At 52.6% G+C, this 15,376-nt stretch overlaps 1 protein-coding gene across 1 annotated transcript in view; it reads left to right on the forward strand.

The window, feature by feature from the left end:
* The window catches only part of SEMA5B (semaphorin 5B), a 123,070-nt gene that overhangs the window by 78,823 nt on the left and 28,871 nt on the right, over positions 1–15,376 (forward strand). Inside the window, exons 2-3 of the mRNA XM_079767104.1 lie at positions 6,212–6,420; positions 11,946–12,045. Coding sequence (XP_079623230.1) covers positions 6,267–6,420; positions 11,946–12,045 — 254 coding nt within the window. The 5' untranslated portion in view covers positions 6,212–6,266. The remainder of the gene's footprint in view (positions 1–6,211; positions 6,421–11,945; positions 12,046–15,376) is intronic.

Raw genomic sequence — 15,376 nt, forward strand, 5'->3', positions numbered from 1 at the left:
AAGGGCAACAGCTGTTTGGTGTAAGGTGTAAGAAAGTGATTCAACTTTTTAATGACTGCTTTGGCAATATAGTGCATATGGCTGGCTACCAGTCCAGATATAGGATTGTGTTTTTGTCTGCCAAGAGCATCTTCTCCTGCTGAAAAAGGCTCCCCCCCCCCATTTAAGCAATCCTATTCTATATAATCTATCTATACTAATAAAAGGGTAATATGCTAATTAGACTGGGTTGATCAGCCATCTTCCAGATGTCTGACTTCCTTCTGGACAAAGCCATGGTGGTGGGGGCCAAGGCAGAGGCAGTTAGGGGCAACCAGGCCGGCAGGGGAGGGCAGTTGGGGGCAACCAGGCCGGCAGGGAAGAGCAGTTGGAGGTGAGATCAGGCCTGCAGGGGAGGGTAGTTAGGGACGAGATCAGGCTGGCAGGGGAGGGCAGTTAGGGACGATCAGGCAGGCAGGCAGAGACAGTTAGGGGCGATCAGGCAGGCAGGCAAAGAGGTTAGGGGTGATCAGGCAGGCAGGGGGGCAAGGTAGGGGTGATCAGGCAGGCAGAGGGGCAAGGTAGGGGCGATCAGGCTGGCAGGCAGAGGAGTTAGGGACGATCAGGATGGCAGGCAGGCGAGTGGTTAGGAGCCAGTCATCCCAGATTGTGAGAGAGATGTCCGAGATTGGAGAGGGTGCAGGCCAGGCTGAGGACCCCCCCTCTGCGCACAAATTTCATGCACTGGGCCTCTAGTAGTAATAATAACAGCCGACCCTTATATGAGGCCTATTGTGTGGCAGGTGCTATTCTAAGTCGGGTAGACAAAATAACTCATTTAATCTTCACAACAACTCTGTGAGGTAGGTGTTATACCAGGTTCCACCTGTCTTTCTGCACCACATCCTTATCACCTGGTTAATGGTCACTTAAAGCAGTGGAGGCTAATGTAGCACCGTCCACCCAACCTGCAGGCCAGGTGGGAAGAAGGCGAGCCCTCTCAGAGCGTTTCCCCAAAAGCCCCACCATGACTTCCTCCGCCCCTCACTGGCCACCAGGTCCGAAAGGCTGGGAATGGCTTTGAGCAGGGCACACTGCCCCGCCCCACACCGAGGCTCCTTCAGGAAGGAGAGGGCAGGAGTGGACATGAGGAGGCAGTGCTGCGTAGGCGGCTCCTGGTCTGACACCACTCACTCTGACGGACTTCAGCAAAACCAGGGGAAACTTCACTACAAGGATCCGGGAGGGGGTGGCTCATCTGACCTCAGGAAAGGGCTAGAACCTGGAGTGGAAGGCTGTCAGTATCCCTTATATGTTTCTCTCCTCAGCCCATGTGACAGGTGGGAGATGGCCACCCCACCTGTCCACATTACATGTTCCTAGTTCCTCTGGAAAGACTGACTTGACCCTGGGGGTGGGGAAGGGACCAAAATTGCCATGGGAGAGCATCTGATTGGTCTGTTTTAACCACATGACTATCCTTGATGTAGCAGCTATAATGGGGGGAGGGGGCAGTAGGTATATATATGAGGTGCCAGGGGCCTTTGACCTGTGGATGGAGGGGGGATAGTTTCCAAAGGTGGGGAATTCTTGGGAGTTGGGAAGTCCCTCCCCACCAACCCCCCACACCAGGTATCTAAAAGTCTGCTCAAAAAGTCAGACCCCGGCCCTTGTTGGTGTGGCTCAGTGCCTAGACTGCCAGTCCACACACAAAAGGGTCCCATGCAGGCTTGATTCCCGGTCCAGGGCTCAAACCTGGGTTGCAGTTTCTATCCCTGGCCCTGGTTGGGGCAGGAGCTGGAGGCAGTTAATCGATGTGTCTCTCTCACATCCATGTTTCTGACGTTTCTCTTTCTCTCTCTCCTCCTCCTCCCTTTATCTTCCTCTCTCCCACTCTCTCTAAAAAGCAATGGAAAAAATATCCTCGGATGAGGATTAACAAGAACAACAACAAAAGTCAGACGCTGTAACACCCTCAGTGACTGGGGGATTAACCACTCTTTGTTTTCCAGTGTGGCACCCCCTATTCTGCTGGCGTTTGCAAAGCTGCAAGCCCTGGCTCATTGAGCTCTGTCCCAACCATTAGCACCCCACACTCCAGCCCCATGCCTCGCTGCCCGGGTCCTTCTGTCCCTCCTTTGCACCCTTTTTATGGTCTACTGTCTTCCTTGCCAAGGGCAGAGGAGGTCCTGGAAGATGGTGGCAAAAGAGGTGTGTGTGTGAGCCCCTGTGGGACTCCTAAGTCATCCCCTGGGCCCCCTTTGCACTCCTAAGGACTGGAATGTCCATCCTGTCCCCTCCCTGACCAGTGCCCGTTCTGTCTACCTCTGGGCGACTCTCTCCGGTCTGTGTATTGTTTGCACATCCATCTGCTGCCCTGGCTCTCTCCTCCTCCCCCCCCCCCCCCCCCCCCGTCACCTGAGTGGAGGAGACCTGGAATCCAGGTCCTGCCCTCAGACCTCACCCACCCCCATTCACAGCTGTGCTCCTTCCCTTCTCAAACAGCAGACGCACTGTGCTGGAGCCCAGGTGGAGAACGGGATCTTAATCTAGCAATTATTGGTTCAGGAGGGCCGTGGAAGACCTAGTTACATAAAAACCATAAGCTATGGAAGTTAGTACTTTAAGTACCTAAGGGGAGGGAAGGGGGTAAGGATGTGCTCCCAATTCAGGCCTGGAGCTCAGGATCTGGCCACACAGAGGGGCGGGGCAGGCCTGGGGGCAGTGCGGGTGGGTAGTCAGACCTGGGTGGGAGGCAGGAGGCCTGGGAAGGGAGCAGGGGGAGGGGGAGGGTTGGGAATAATGAGGGGAGGGCAGTTGTCCTAATACCTTAGTTGTTCTGAGCAGCTAAGAGGAACAGCCCAGCTAAGGTCTAAAGAGATGATATTTGCATATGCGTTGAAGATCACCAATTAGGTGTTGTAACCCCAAGGAAACAGATGGCACAAATTGGGACGAGGGAAGGCAGTTTAATAAAAGAACGATTTACCAAGCAGTGGGAAGGGATTCGGAACCACTTGGGAGTGCTCACCGTGGGTGGGTCTCGGGGCTGGTGTGAAGGCGGTGGTATCCCTGGGTGTGAAGGGAGGAGGGAGGGAATGATTACTGAAACCTGGAGGCACAGAAGCTAGTACCAGGGCTCTGACAGGAGGGCTCTCTGCTGCCTCCTCCCTCAACCCCTCCCTCCTGCTATGTTCTGCCAGTGCCCTCCCCCCACCATTGGTCAAACAGAGGGAAGGGGTCCCTGGAAGCTGCTCAGGCACAGAGCAGGAAGGAGGAGGGAGGGTGGAGGGACAGATAGGAGGCATCTAGCACAGGGGTCAAAGGGCAAAAGGAAATACCTCCAGTCCCCTCCGCCTCTCCAGGGCATCCGAAGCGTTCTCACTAAAGGGTGCTCACTGTCTGCCAGGCACTGTTCCAGGCCCTTTAAAGATAGTAATTCCTTCAATACTTACATCTGTGGAGGGAGCTGATTTTGCTATTCTCACTCCCAGTTTGGGGAAACTAAAGCAGGGAGGAGTGAGTATTTTTCCCAGAGTCACAGCTGGTAAGGAGAGCTGGGATTTGAACCCAGGTTGACTGGCTCCAGAGGGTTGCCCTGGCCTGTGATTCCCCACTCCCTGAGTCCAGGGATCAGTGTCGGGGAAAGGAGACCCTGGGACAGGACAGCAGTGCCAAGCACCAGGCTGCAGGAAGGACCCGGCTCAGCACTGAGGACTGACTCAGTGAGTGGCGGTGTGAAACATCACTCCAGCGAGTGAGCTCGGGCCAAACCTTCCTCGAGAGGGTCTCTGCTGAGAGAGATGGTTAGACTCTCAGATGAAGGGATCAAAGAGGTGCCTTAGGAACCATTGCCCCGTGGGCGCAGGATGGGGCAGAGTAAGGGAGAAGGGCCCACTCCTGGGCACACACATTGTGTGGTCATGGGGGTATTCCCTTGAAGCCTGGCAGCAATGCAAGGAGGGTGTTAGCCCATTTCACACACAAGTGAGGAAGCTTAGGCCTGGAAGAAACCCATCCTACTGTGATTCTCCAGACCTGGGCGTGGTAGTGGCAGTAGGAAGGGAAGAGAGAGGAGGGGTCCGGAGCAAAGGGACTTAGAGAGGGACGGAACCCCAGGGGCCGCTAGTCTCGTGGAGGCTGGCAGAATCCCCTTGGGGTCACTCACCTGGGGGCTGCAGGCCGCCACCCCCAGTGGAAGTGATTCTGATTGGTTCCCCCATGCACCCCCTGGAAAATCCCGAGTTCATATAACCTTTCATTTCACAGATGAGGAAAGTGAGAGGCCTGAGGCCAGGGGAGCGTGGTGACACAGTGGATGGCCTCTGAGGAGAGCTGGGAGCTGGCTCAGACTGCGTGAGGCAGGCTGCAGGGAGCTATCCAGCCTTCCCTGTTAGGAGTTTTAGGAACCAGACTAGTTTTTAAAAAGGATTAATTTTTAATAGACTAGGTAATATTAGACATATTTATTATTCAAAAATGAAAATAATATAAAAGGTCTATATTGAGAAGGCCGGATTACGATTTTGCTATTTATAGATAACCTTTTTTTTATTAATTTGATTTATTATTTCAGTGTATGTTAATGCTAAGATAAGCAAACAGAAATATATATATTCTTGTCTCTACTCTCTTTTTTACAAAAGATGGCATGCTATTACCCTGTTGTGCACCTTGCTTTTTTCACTTAATATCCCTGGAGAGTTCTCCATATTAAAATCTAGAGTAAACCTCATTCTTTTCTAGAGCTGCACAGTATCCCATTACAAAGATCCACCGTAGATTATTGAAGCAGCCTCTGGTTGCTAGATATTGGGTTGTTACCCGTCTTCTCTTACTTCACAGAACGCCACGGGAATAATCTTGTGCCTCCCTGACTTTGCAGATGTGCAGGTGCCTCCTCAGTCTATTTTGCTTCTCGATAACCTGTGATGAAGGAACGGGTTTTATTTATCAATTTACAGCCTGTTGCAGGTGGATGATCATGTAAAATGTAATAAAAGTGAATCCCTAGAGAAGTGAATTGGAAAAAAAAAAAAAAAACCTTGCAAAATACAAGCCCAAATGTTTTGTTATTAGATCCAATAGACATGAAAATTATTCTGTCAAATAACTATGAAGGTTTTTAAACACTTACTCTCCAATGTCTGCATTAATCTTGCCACAGAGTCATCAGAGTTCATACTGGTCCGTGGACTATACTCTGAGTAGCACTGATCTAGACTCCCACAATTAGGTCAAAGGGTAAGCGCCACTATGTTTTTGCCAGATATGGCCAGATTCCCCTCCCTGGGCTGTGCCATTTTGCACACCCACCAGCCGTACACGAGGGCGCCTCCCTTCCCACAGCCTCACCAACAATGGTCTAACTTGGATTTTTGCTAAACTGATAGATGAGCAGAGGTTATCTCAGGCTAAGTTTCAATTTGCATTGCTCTTATTCTGAATGAGAATAAGTGTCATTCATGTTTTTAAGCCCAGTTTGCATTTATATTCATTTTCTACTGGACTGTTGGTTTTTTTTCTTCTTGATTCACAGGAGTTATTTACATAGCAGGAAAATTAGCCCTTTTGTGATATAAATTGCAAACATTTTTCCAATTTGTTATTTGCCTTTTGATTTTGCTTAACATTGTTTTGGGGTTTTTTTGGGGGGGTATTTTTTGGGGGGGTTGGGGGGAGAGGGAGGCATGCAGAAGTTTGTGGATTTTATGTAGTTAAATATTTTTCTTTAATAACTTCTGGATTTGGAGTCATGGTTCTTGCACTCCAAGGTTATAAAGATTACTGCCCACATTTTCTTCTAGTATTTTGTTGGTTTTATTCTTAGCATTTAATCTTTCATCCAGTTGGAATTTTTCCTAGTATAAGGTGTAAGTTATGGGTCCAAATTTATCTTTTTATAACTGGCTATTCATTCATCCTAGCTCCATTTATTAAAATCCCTAAGATACCACTTTTATCATTAAGACAAATTTTAAGCCATTTGGGATCATAATAGGAAAAGCTCTATAATTTGTCAGTTTTGTGTAGAATACCATTCCAAGGGAAATTAGCTTTCAGGCTATGATCTATAACTTTGTATTTCTAGAGCAGAATAAACTCTAACTAACATAAATGTATTTAAACAAACAAAAACCAAACCCGTGGGGCCCCTGACATCCACGAGGAACTTGGGAGAAGTGGGCCTTGCCGAGGGAGCACGTGGTGAGATTGAATGTTTGCATTGCAGGTCTTCCCCGGCCCGCCGGCCTGCCGCTGGGAGCTGGGACCCAGAGGGGCCCACCATGGTGCTCCCGGGACCCCTGGCTGCCACCCTGTTGCCGCCCAGCCTCGTGCTGCTGGTCTTCCACCTCTCCAGCTCCCAGGATGTCACCAGCGATCCCAGCCGCGAGCAGCAGCTGTGCGCCCTGAGGGAACACCCCACCGTGGCCTTTGCAGGTGAGAGACGCTTCCCACCCAGTTCTTTCTGCAATGACCATGCCCTGAAGGATCAGGCCCACCTAGGATGCAGAGATGCGTAAGGACGGCAGCCATGGGCGGGATGGGTCTGATCTTAGTCTCCAGACAACGTGTTCAGGCCCTTCTCTTGTATTTATCTGGGAGGCGGGGTCTTCCTCTGGCTTCCTTTGCTGGGGAAAGAGGTGTGGGCCCCCTGGGAGGGCTGCCAAGGGCTGGTCAGTCGCTCAGCTCTGGGTCTCCTGGAAGCATGAGCTCTGCATCCTGGCTTTTCTGGGGGGTGGCGGGGGGGGGGGGGAGCATGAGGATGGCTCACTCCTTAGAAGTGCCTCGTGATCTCTGCAAAGCCTCCCGCTCTAAGACGGCTGCAGGGATGCCCGTCTTTGGGGTCCTGGGAGCCCCCTGGGAAGGGGGCCCTGGTGAAGAGTAACTCCTTTCGTCTGTCAAGGGAGGGCATGAGAGCGTCCAGCTGAGGTGTTTCCCAAGCTGGGATTTGTGACTCGCTGGGCGTATGCTGAGGGTCTATCAGTTTTCAATAAGAGTTTCTAAGATTAGTATATATGTCTGATGGTCATCTAAAAACAAAGCAAAAACACAAATACTGGAGCTTCCTGGATGTTCTCCCCTGACCTGTGAGCCAGGGTGGGGGTCCCTGGTGGTGTGACCATCACATCAGTACTTCGGACCCATGGCCTCGTGGAAGCTCCCACTGATGCAGTCTCAGGGGTCCCCAGGTTCTTAAGTCTCATAAACACCTATCCTGTCTCCACTTCCCTGTAACCCCGGCTGGGAGGCAGGGCAAGGCTACCACGCCTTTTGACAGATGCGGGCCGAGGTGCAGGGGGTTGCAGAGACTTGTCAGAGCCTCCTGGCTCAGGGCCCAGGCAGAGTGACGGAGCGCTCCACCCTCCGGGGCCCAGGCAGGAGGAGGAGCAGCCAGTCCTCTGGGATGCCACCGCCCGTCAGGAGGGGCAGGATGGAAACCAGCGTTGCCCTGGCTGGTTTGGCTCAGTGGATTGAGCGTTGGCCTGTGGACTGAAAGGTCCTGGGTTCGATTCCGGTCAAGGGCACATGACCAGGTTGCGGGCTCGATCCCCAGTGGGGGGCGTGCAGGAGGCAGCCAATCAATGATTCTCTCTCATCATTGATGTTTCTATCTCTCTCTCCTTCTCCCTTCTTCTCTGAAATCAATAAAAATATATATTTTTTAAAATGATGGAAACCAGAACGGAAAAATAAACCCATGAGTCAGAGGCTGGCATGGGATTGGGGGCTGGGGAGCCTTATGAGTAGGAGTTGGGGGCTGTGAGGGGGGAGAAGTGTGGGGTTCCCAGCTGCGGGCTGCTCGTGTCTCCTGTCTTGGGGAGCTTTTCTAGCTGGTTTCTCCTTGCTGTTTTCTCTGTCTTGCTTGAGCTGGGATCCAGGCTTTGAAGGCTTAAGTGGATTAAGGTAAATTAGCAATCCCTTTAAGCCTACAGAACGAGCATGCACACCTCAGACTTCTGATGGCCCCTGAGGTGCTGCAGGTGGCTGTCCCTGAAGGGAAGGACCAAGGGGGGGCGGGGACAGAAGGAGCCGGATTCTGAGGGCTGAAGATTGTCCCCTTCACAGAGGGGTCCCCTGTGGCAGCTCCTAATACAACATTTCTCAGGGCTTCTCAGGGGCACTACTGGCTGACTCTGGGGCAGGGACAATGGAATGAGCGCAGGGAACCCCTTTCCCCCAGCCAGGCTGCTCTGTATCGGGGGTGGGGATGGCAGGGGGTGGGAGATGTGTTCCTTGAGTTCCTGGCTTCCTTGACACCATTTTGTATTTTCACGTGTAAATTACTTGACTTGCCACCGCACCCTCTTTCAGAATGAGGGGCTGGGGCTCAGGGTGACATAGAGTCATAAGGAATCCCCTTATTTCCGGGCAAGAGGAGATGGTCTGTCGTCTGGGACTGGCAGCCCTGCGGAGTGGCGTCCTCTCTGCTTCTCCCCCCTCTCCCCCCGAGCCCTCCTGGCCTCCTCCAGCTCACCTCCTCCCTCCTCCTGACAGCTCTGGCTTTTCCTGTCCACTCACTAACGTTTTGTTGGTCCTGCTTGATGCCAGGCACCGAATGGGACCCTGTGGGGCCGCAGAGGTGAGCAAGAGTCTCTTCTGGGTACTCACGTACCTCTCATTGCTTCTTCAGTGTCACTCCCCTTCGGCCCCCAGTGCAGTTGGTCCTGGACCAGGACTAGTCAGTCCTACTGTCTCCCCACACCCTTCTGCACGGCTGAGTACACACTGGGACTAGTGATGGACTGTCTTCTGGGTGACAACGTGTTCTAGAGAAGTTGCCGCAATCCATCCCAGCACAACCCCCAGCTTCCAGGGTTCCCTCAGATGTTGCACTTTATTTCTGACCGATCTGTAGGTTTCCAAACCCGTAGCTCTGAGTTTCCTTCTCCCCTGACACCTGACTGATCAGTGAATAACCCCTCAGTACCCAGAGGAGCTGCCAGGTGCAGAGTCTGACATTTTCCTGTTGTGGAAGGTTACATTCTCTGCTGTGTGCTTCTTTTAAGGGGGCCTACCTGTGTCTCTCTCTCTCTCTCTCTCTCTCTCTCTCTCTCTCTCTCTCTCTCTCCATATATATATATATGTATATATGTATATATATATATAATTTATTTTAAATATATTTTATTGATTTCAGAGAGGAAGGGAGAGGGAGAGATAGAAACATCAATGATTAGAGAGAATCATTGATTGGCTGCCTCCTGCATGCCCCCCACTGAGGATCGAGCCCACAACCCTGGGCATGTGCTCTTGACTGGAATCGAACCCAGGACCCTTCAGTCCGCAGGCTGATGCTCTATCCACTGAGCCAAACCAGCCAGGGCCACCTGTGTTTCTCTTTGGCCCTCACGGTATTCCTCTCGCCACAGCATGGCCTTTCCAGGCAGCAGGAGAAGCCAATATGGAGTTAACACTGGCAGTGGTTAATCCACAAAGTGGGTAATTGAATTGACTATACATAATTAAAATCACAGGCGCGTCATGGAGAATGTCATTTTTCTCTTAAAGACGCTGTCCAAAGCCTTCGCTGCACACAGAGCTCAGACGTGCTTGGTGTTTTAAAGACAGCCCTCCCTCTGGTCCTCTTTGCCTGTTTAATCAGAGGAAGCTGGCTGCCTTCCCAAGGAGGCTCCCCCAGGATCGCGGGGCTGCACATCTCTCCCTTTCCCCTTTGCCCATGTTGGCCCCTTCTGTGTTAGGGGAGAGGGACAGAAACTGGAAGGGCCTCCACCCGCCCCGCCCCTCCCCTGCCTCCCCCCAATTGTCATCCTGGCTCCTGCCCTGTTTCCTCTCCCTCTTCCCTCCTCCCCAAGGACCCACCTAAGCAAAGACTGGGCTGAGAAGTCCCCAGATGAAGTTCCTCCTGGTTTGCTGCAGACCAGTCATGCCACCTCTCGCCCTATGTGGCTGCCCACATCTGGAATACCTCTGTCGGAAGGGGAGAGAATTGAAGTGTGACCCAGTTGCTACTTTTGGAGAGCACCCAGTCTCATGGGCAAGCCCTTTCACACCACCACCCGCTCCGCGAAAATACACTGGAGCACATTGAATGATAACAACATACAGTGTGAATGGAACAGAAAGGGCAGAGAGAATGTAGACCAAAATAAAATCAGCTGGAGGGGAAGTGATCCAGGAGAGCTTCCTGGAGGAAGAGGACCCTTGGCTTAGTCTCTAAGGTAGTATAATATCCTACCAGGATTTCTGAGAGTGGCCCTGAGGTCAGCTAAAAACCCAGTCTACCTGACTGCAAATCTACTTCTTGTACTGATACTGCAAAAGTGTCATTGCAATTACATGACAGTGGTTGCCAATCCATAGTCACCTGCTGGGGGCAGAGGCAGAACCAAGGGGTTAGCTTCATTTTGTTGCAGAATTTCTTTCTTTTTCTTTTTTTTAAATTATGCATAACACAGTTTTCTAAAAAACATCCAACTCGTAAAACCTCCAGTTCTCCAGCGAGCGATTAAGTGTTTGCCTGTTGTGCAGAAACGAAGGGCTGCTTTTACTCTGTAGTGGAGGGATAATGAGCAATGATTTATTTCCCTTGGATTACACACACACACACACACTCCTCTGGGCCTCCTGCGAGCCAGTCGCTAATGCGCTGTGGGGAGAAAGCACAGGGCCTCACATCCCCCCTTGTCTTTACCCCAGCAGCATGAATGTTCCTCTGCTCACGGCTCTCTCATTACTGGTCAGTTCCCTCCCATCCATGAGGCAGGGGTGAGGGGCAGCTATTAGGAGGCCATGCACTGAGGTGGGAGAAGCGGGCCTCCACAGAAGCCATCTGGGTACTGTGCCCCAGGCCTGCCTGCCTGCCCTCCCCACACCGCTGCCCATCCACCCAGAGGGCTGCATGGTCTCCTCTCTGCCCACCCAATGCCCATGAAAAGTTTTGGCCTTGTCTGGGAAGACCTTTCCTTGGAGACAGGGATGGACACTGGTCGCCCACCCTCTGTGGAGCCTTGTCCGATAACCCAATACTTCTTGTACAGAAGGGAGCTGAGGATTATTCATACAGTCATTCCAACACTGCCCAGTGCTGGGAGAGGCCTGGCAATCCAAGAAGCAATATCTTCCCTGTCCCCCAGGACAAACCACTGGGATAGACACCCAGGGATATGGGGACTTGGATGGCAGTAAAGTAGAGGTCTATGGGAGCCCCTTACTCTGGGTTGGGGGAGTCAGGGAAGGCTTCTTGGAGGAGGTGGTATAGGGAGGACAGAAGTGGAGAGTGTGCAGGCTCTTGTGGAATAGACTGGAGAAGTGCACAGTGTTCTGGTTTAGTGTGGCTGGGTGGAGAGTCTAAGGGGGATGTAAAAGATGAAGAATCATTCTTTCCAGGGATCACTGAAGAATGACTGTGCCAGGCATCTGGCTTGGGGGGACAGTGGGGCCACAGGTTGGGACTTTCTCTCCAGGAGCTTTGACAGGCTCCAGCTGGAGAGTGACACAATGAGATGTGCATTTTGGAAAGATCACTCTGGTTGCCCTATGGGAAGTGGCCTGGAAGGGCCGGAGTGGAAGCCAGGCCAGTGAGGAGGCTGTTGGCACCAGTCCAGGCTAGAGCGGCTGGAGGCTGGCTGGGGGGTGGGGTGCAGAGGGCAAGATGGATGGGTTTCAGAGGGAGTTGGATGTATACCGGTCAGGATTTGCCAGCGTGTTTGATGCAGCTGGCGAGGGTCTGAGGGAGTCAAGGGTGATTGCAGGTCTCCCTTCGGCAGCTGGGGCAGGTGGAGCCCTTTTCTGAGCTAGGGAAAAAGCGGGGACAGTGACAACACCCCAGCCCTGCTCCCCACCCCCTCCCAGCCGGCTGCTCACAGGTCTCCTGGCGCCCCCTGCCTCACTGCACCCTGACTGCACCCTGACCGATGCTTCACCCTTCCGTTCTCCTGTCCCGTGCTGGGCAGCTGGTAACCTGGTCAGTGGTAACTGGATGTCTGCCTCTCCCTTCCCAGACCTGAAGCCCTGGGTCTCTAACTTCACCTACCCTGGAGCCCGAGACTTCTCCCAGCTCGCTCTGGATCCCTCCAGGAACCAGCTCATCGTGGGAGCCAGGTAAAATGGTGCAGGAGGGTTGGGGTCAAGACTGCAGGTGCTTAGAATTGGGTGGAGGGAATGTTGTTTGGGGTGAGCCTACTGTGGGCATTCTCGTGTCCTGGGCCCCTGTTCCTCTCAGCCAGACCCTCTCTGTGCCTGAATGTCTCCCACAGAAGGAAGCATTTGGGGTTGGGGGTGGAGAAGTGACCTCCAGATCTCAGCAAGCCACGTACCTCCGTGGCTGGCAGTTACTCAGAGCGGCCTCCTCCTGCCCCCTGTCCCTGCCAAGCGGCCTAGCTGGCATCCTCCCTGGGAGCTCCGTGCAGAGAAGGTGCCCAGGAGCCCCCTGCTGGCCGGCCGGCCACCTGCACCTGGGACTCCGGGACACAGGCCTCCCGCTTCTTTTAGGCAGGACCTCACTTCCCTGTTACCTGACCTCCTTTAGTCCCAAGGTCCAGGGCTAGTATCCAAAGGATAATACACTCTAGGGAGAACTTTTGGGGACTTTATGGGGTGGATAAGGAGGAGATAATTCTCACAAAATTATAGACCATGAGTTCTGATGGGGAAGGGAGCTCAGAGATGGTTGATTCCAGTGGGTCTCAAAGAGTGGACCAGCCACACCAGCAACAGCTGGGAGCTTGTTAGAAATGCAAATCCTTGGGCTCCACCCCGACCTGCTGAACCAGAAGCTCTGGGAGGGCCAGCAGCCTGCATTTCAGCAGCCCCTCCAGGCAAGTCTGAATTACACTCAGGTTTGAGAATCGCTGGTCTAGTAATCCACTGCCTTTGTTGTAAACATGAAGAGGCAGAGAGAGGCCTGTTGAGGGCAAGGGGACCTTCTCAAGATAATATAGCCAAATGACAACAGTGATGAGGACAGAAGCCAGGTCCCCTGAGCCCAGGGCTTGAGTTTGTCCTGCCAGTCCGTGTTGTCCCCTCCTGCTGCAGGGGTGTGTTTCAGATGCTCTCCACCCCAGAGGTCCTGATTCTGCTCTTCTGGGGCCGGGGGAGGGCGATCGCTAGGTAGATGACCAGCCTTGACCTCTGGGCTTTCCTGAGTGTTCCCGTCCCCTCACTGTCGTCTGAAAGGGGCAGGTGAGGACAGAGCTCTGGATTAGGACCCGAGGAGTTACATTCTTGTCCTGGGTGATCTTCTTCACTTTTTTTATTTTTTTAATCCTCACCTGAGGATATTTTTTTCCATTGATTTTTAGAGAGTGGAAGGGAGGAGGAGAGACAGAGGGAGAGAAACATCAACATGAGAAAGACACATTGATTGGTTGCCTCCTGCACATGCCCCGACCAGCACTGGGGATCAAGCTTGCAACTGAGGTACGTGCCCTTGACCGAAATCAAACCCACAACCCTTCGGTCTGAGGGCCAACACTGACCACTGAGCAAAACTGGCTTGGGCTGATCTTCACCTTGGAGCCTCAGTTTCTTTACCTGTCAGGTCTGGGTGACAGTCTCTGTGCTGCCACCCTCACAGGGCTATGGCGAGGCTGGGCTGAACGCATGTCACTTTTTACTTTTATTTATTTTCTAACTTTTTTTTTGTTTGTTTGTTTCCTCACCTGAGGACATGCTTAGAGAGAGGAAGGAATATATATAGAGAGAAACATTGATTATTTGCCTTCCATAGGTGCCCCTACCGGGGATCAAACCCACAGTCCAGGTATGTGCCCTGACCAGGAATTGAACTAGTTAGTGACCTTCCGAAAGTGCACGGAATGAAGCTCAACCAACTGAGCCACTCGGGCCGGGTTAATTTTTATTTTTAAAAGAACTAGTCACAGTGCATCGGTGCTACGTGTTCTGGTGTAACATTCAGAAGGTACAAATAGTACACAGTGCAGAGCAGGGCCACCCCGCCACACTCCCAGCAGGACCCCTCCCTGGAGGCACGCCCTGCCGTGCGTGTGTGTGTCTGCCCAGAGGTATCTGTACGTGTGCAAGTCTGCAAGAGTGTGGATTTCACTTTCCAGCTCAGAGAATAATTGTTCTGCTGTTTATTTTGAGATACTCGTGGATTTACATGCAGTTGTAAGAACTAACACAGAGAGACCCAATCCATAAGCCTTCCACCCAGTTTCGCTTAATGATAACATCTTGCCTAACAGCCGTACAACATTCCAGTCAGGACGGTGACCGGTAAGATCCTTCCACCTCATTCAGGTCCCGTCTGTTTTCCGTATGTACTTTTTAAAATCCTGATGTCTGGCTCTGGGCTGTGTGGAAACATTTTAGAAGCTGCCATTCATCCTGCGCCGGCCGTGCGCCAGGCACCATCTTACGTACCACGTATGTAGTAAAGCATCTAAAACACGTAGGCAGTCAGGTATGTAAAGATGCCCCTAATCTTCACAAGAACCCCAGGAATGGTGTTCTATGAGTGGCCCCATTGTATGGACCCGGAAACTGAGGCTCAGAAGGATAGGTGCCTGCCTGTGGTCACACTGCTCTTCCCGACCCAATCTGGGGCTCCCCCCACATGGTGGACACATACCTTTTCCTATCCTTGCTCTCCCCCCAATCCTGGCTGTGCCCCAAGGATCGGGGCGGGGCAGGAATGGGGGGCGGGAACCAGCCCTGGACTTGCCCCTTGCATCTCTTGAAGCAAATGGAGTGGGTCCTTGGCTTCTTCCTTCTCCCTTTCCTTCCTCCTCTTCTGCCTGTCACATTTCCCCTCCTTTCTGAGCCCCTGGGCCTCCGGAATTCCGGCTAGGGGAATTCCGGCTAGGGGACGTGTTTTTGCTCCTTTACACCCCGCCTTGTTTCCTGAGGGATTTAGGGCGGGTCAGGCTACAGCGATTTCTCTCTGTTCTCATCTCCCAGAAGAGCAGACCTCGAGGACATTGTGATGAATGATTTTTGATGGGATAAACATGAAAAATTAAAAAAAGTGATGCAATGTTTCCCCTAATTCTTTAAAGCTGTGACTGAATGCCTATGCTACCTAGCAGGCCGCTGGGGCAGAGCCATAAGCCGCAGCCCATCTGTCCCCAGGCCGGGAGGGAGAGGGTGGGGCAGCTCTTCAGGGCCGGCGGCTGGGGCGGGGCGGCAGCAGCCCGGAGCCAAGGTCGCCGGTGAGGCCCGCCAGGACCGCAGAGCAGCTGAGCGGCCGGGCCAGCAGCCAGAGCTGGGGGAGAGGAGTCCCCAGCCTGAGCGGCTTCCTCCAGGCCCTGAGTTCATTCGGCAGGGCCCCTCCGCATGCTGGCCCACTCCACCACCTTTCCCCTCTTTTCTCTTCCCGCACAGCTGAGGGAGGCCCGAACTTTCCAAAGCAATTACTTCTGAACACTGCAGGAATGAAAAGAGGAATGACCAAAGATGTAAGAGGGAACGA

The sequence above is a fragment of the Cnephaeus nilssonii genome (assembly GCF_951640355.1).
Source record: "Cnephaeus nilssonii genome assembly, chromosome: 3".
Classification (NCBI taxonomy): Eukaryota; Metazoa; Chordata; class Mammalia; order Chiroptera; family Vespertilionidae; genus Cnephaeus; species Cnephaeus nilssonii.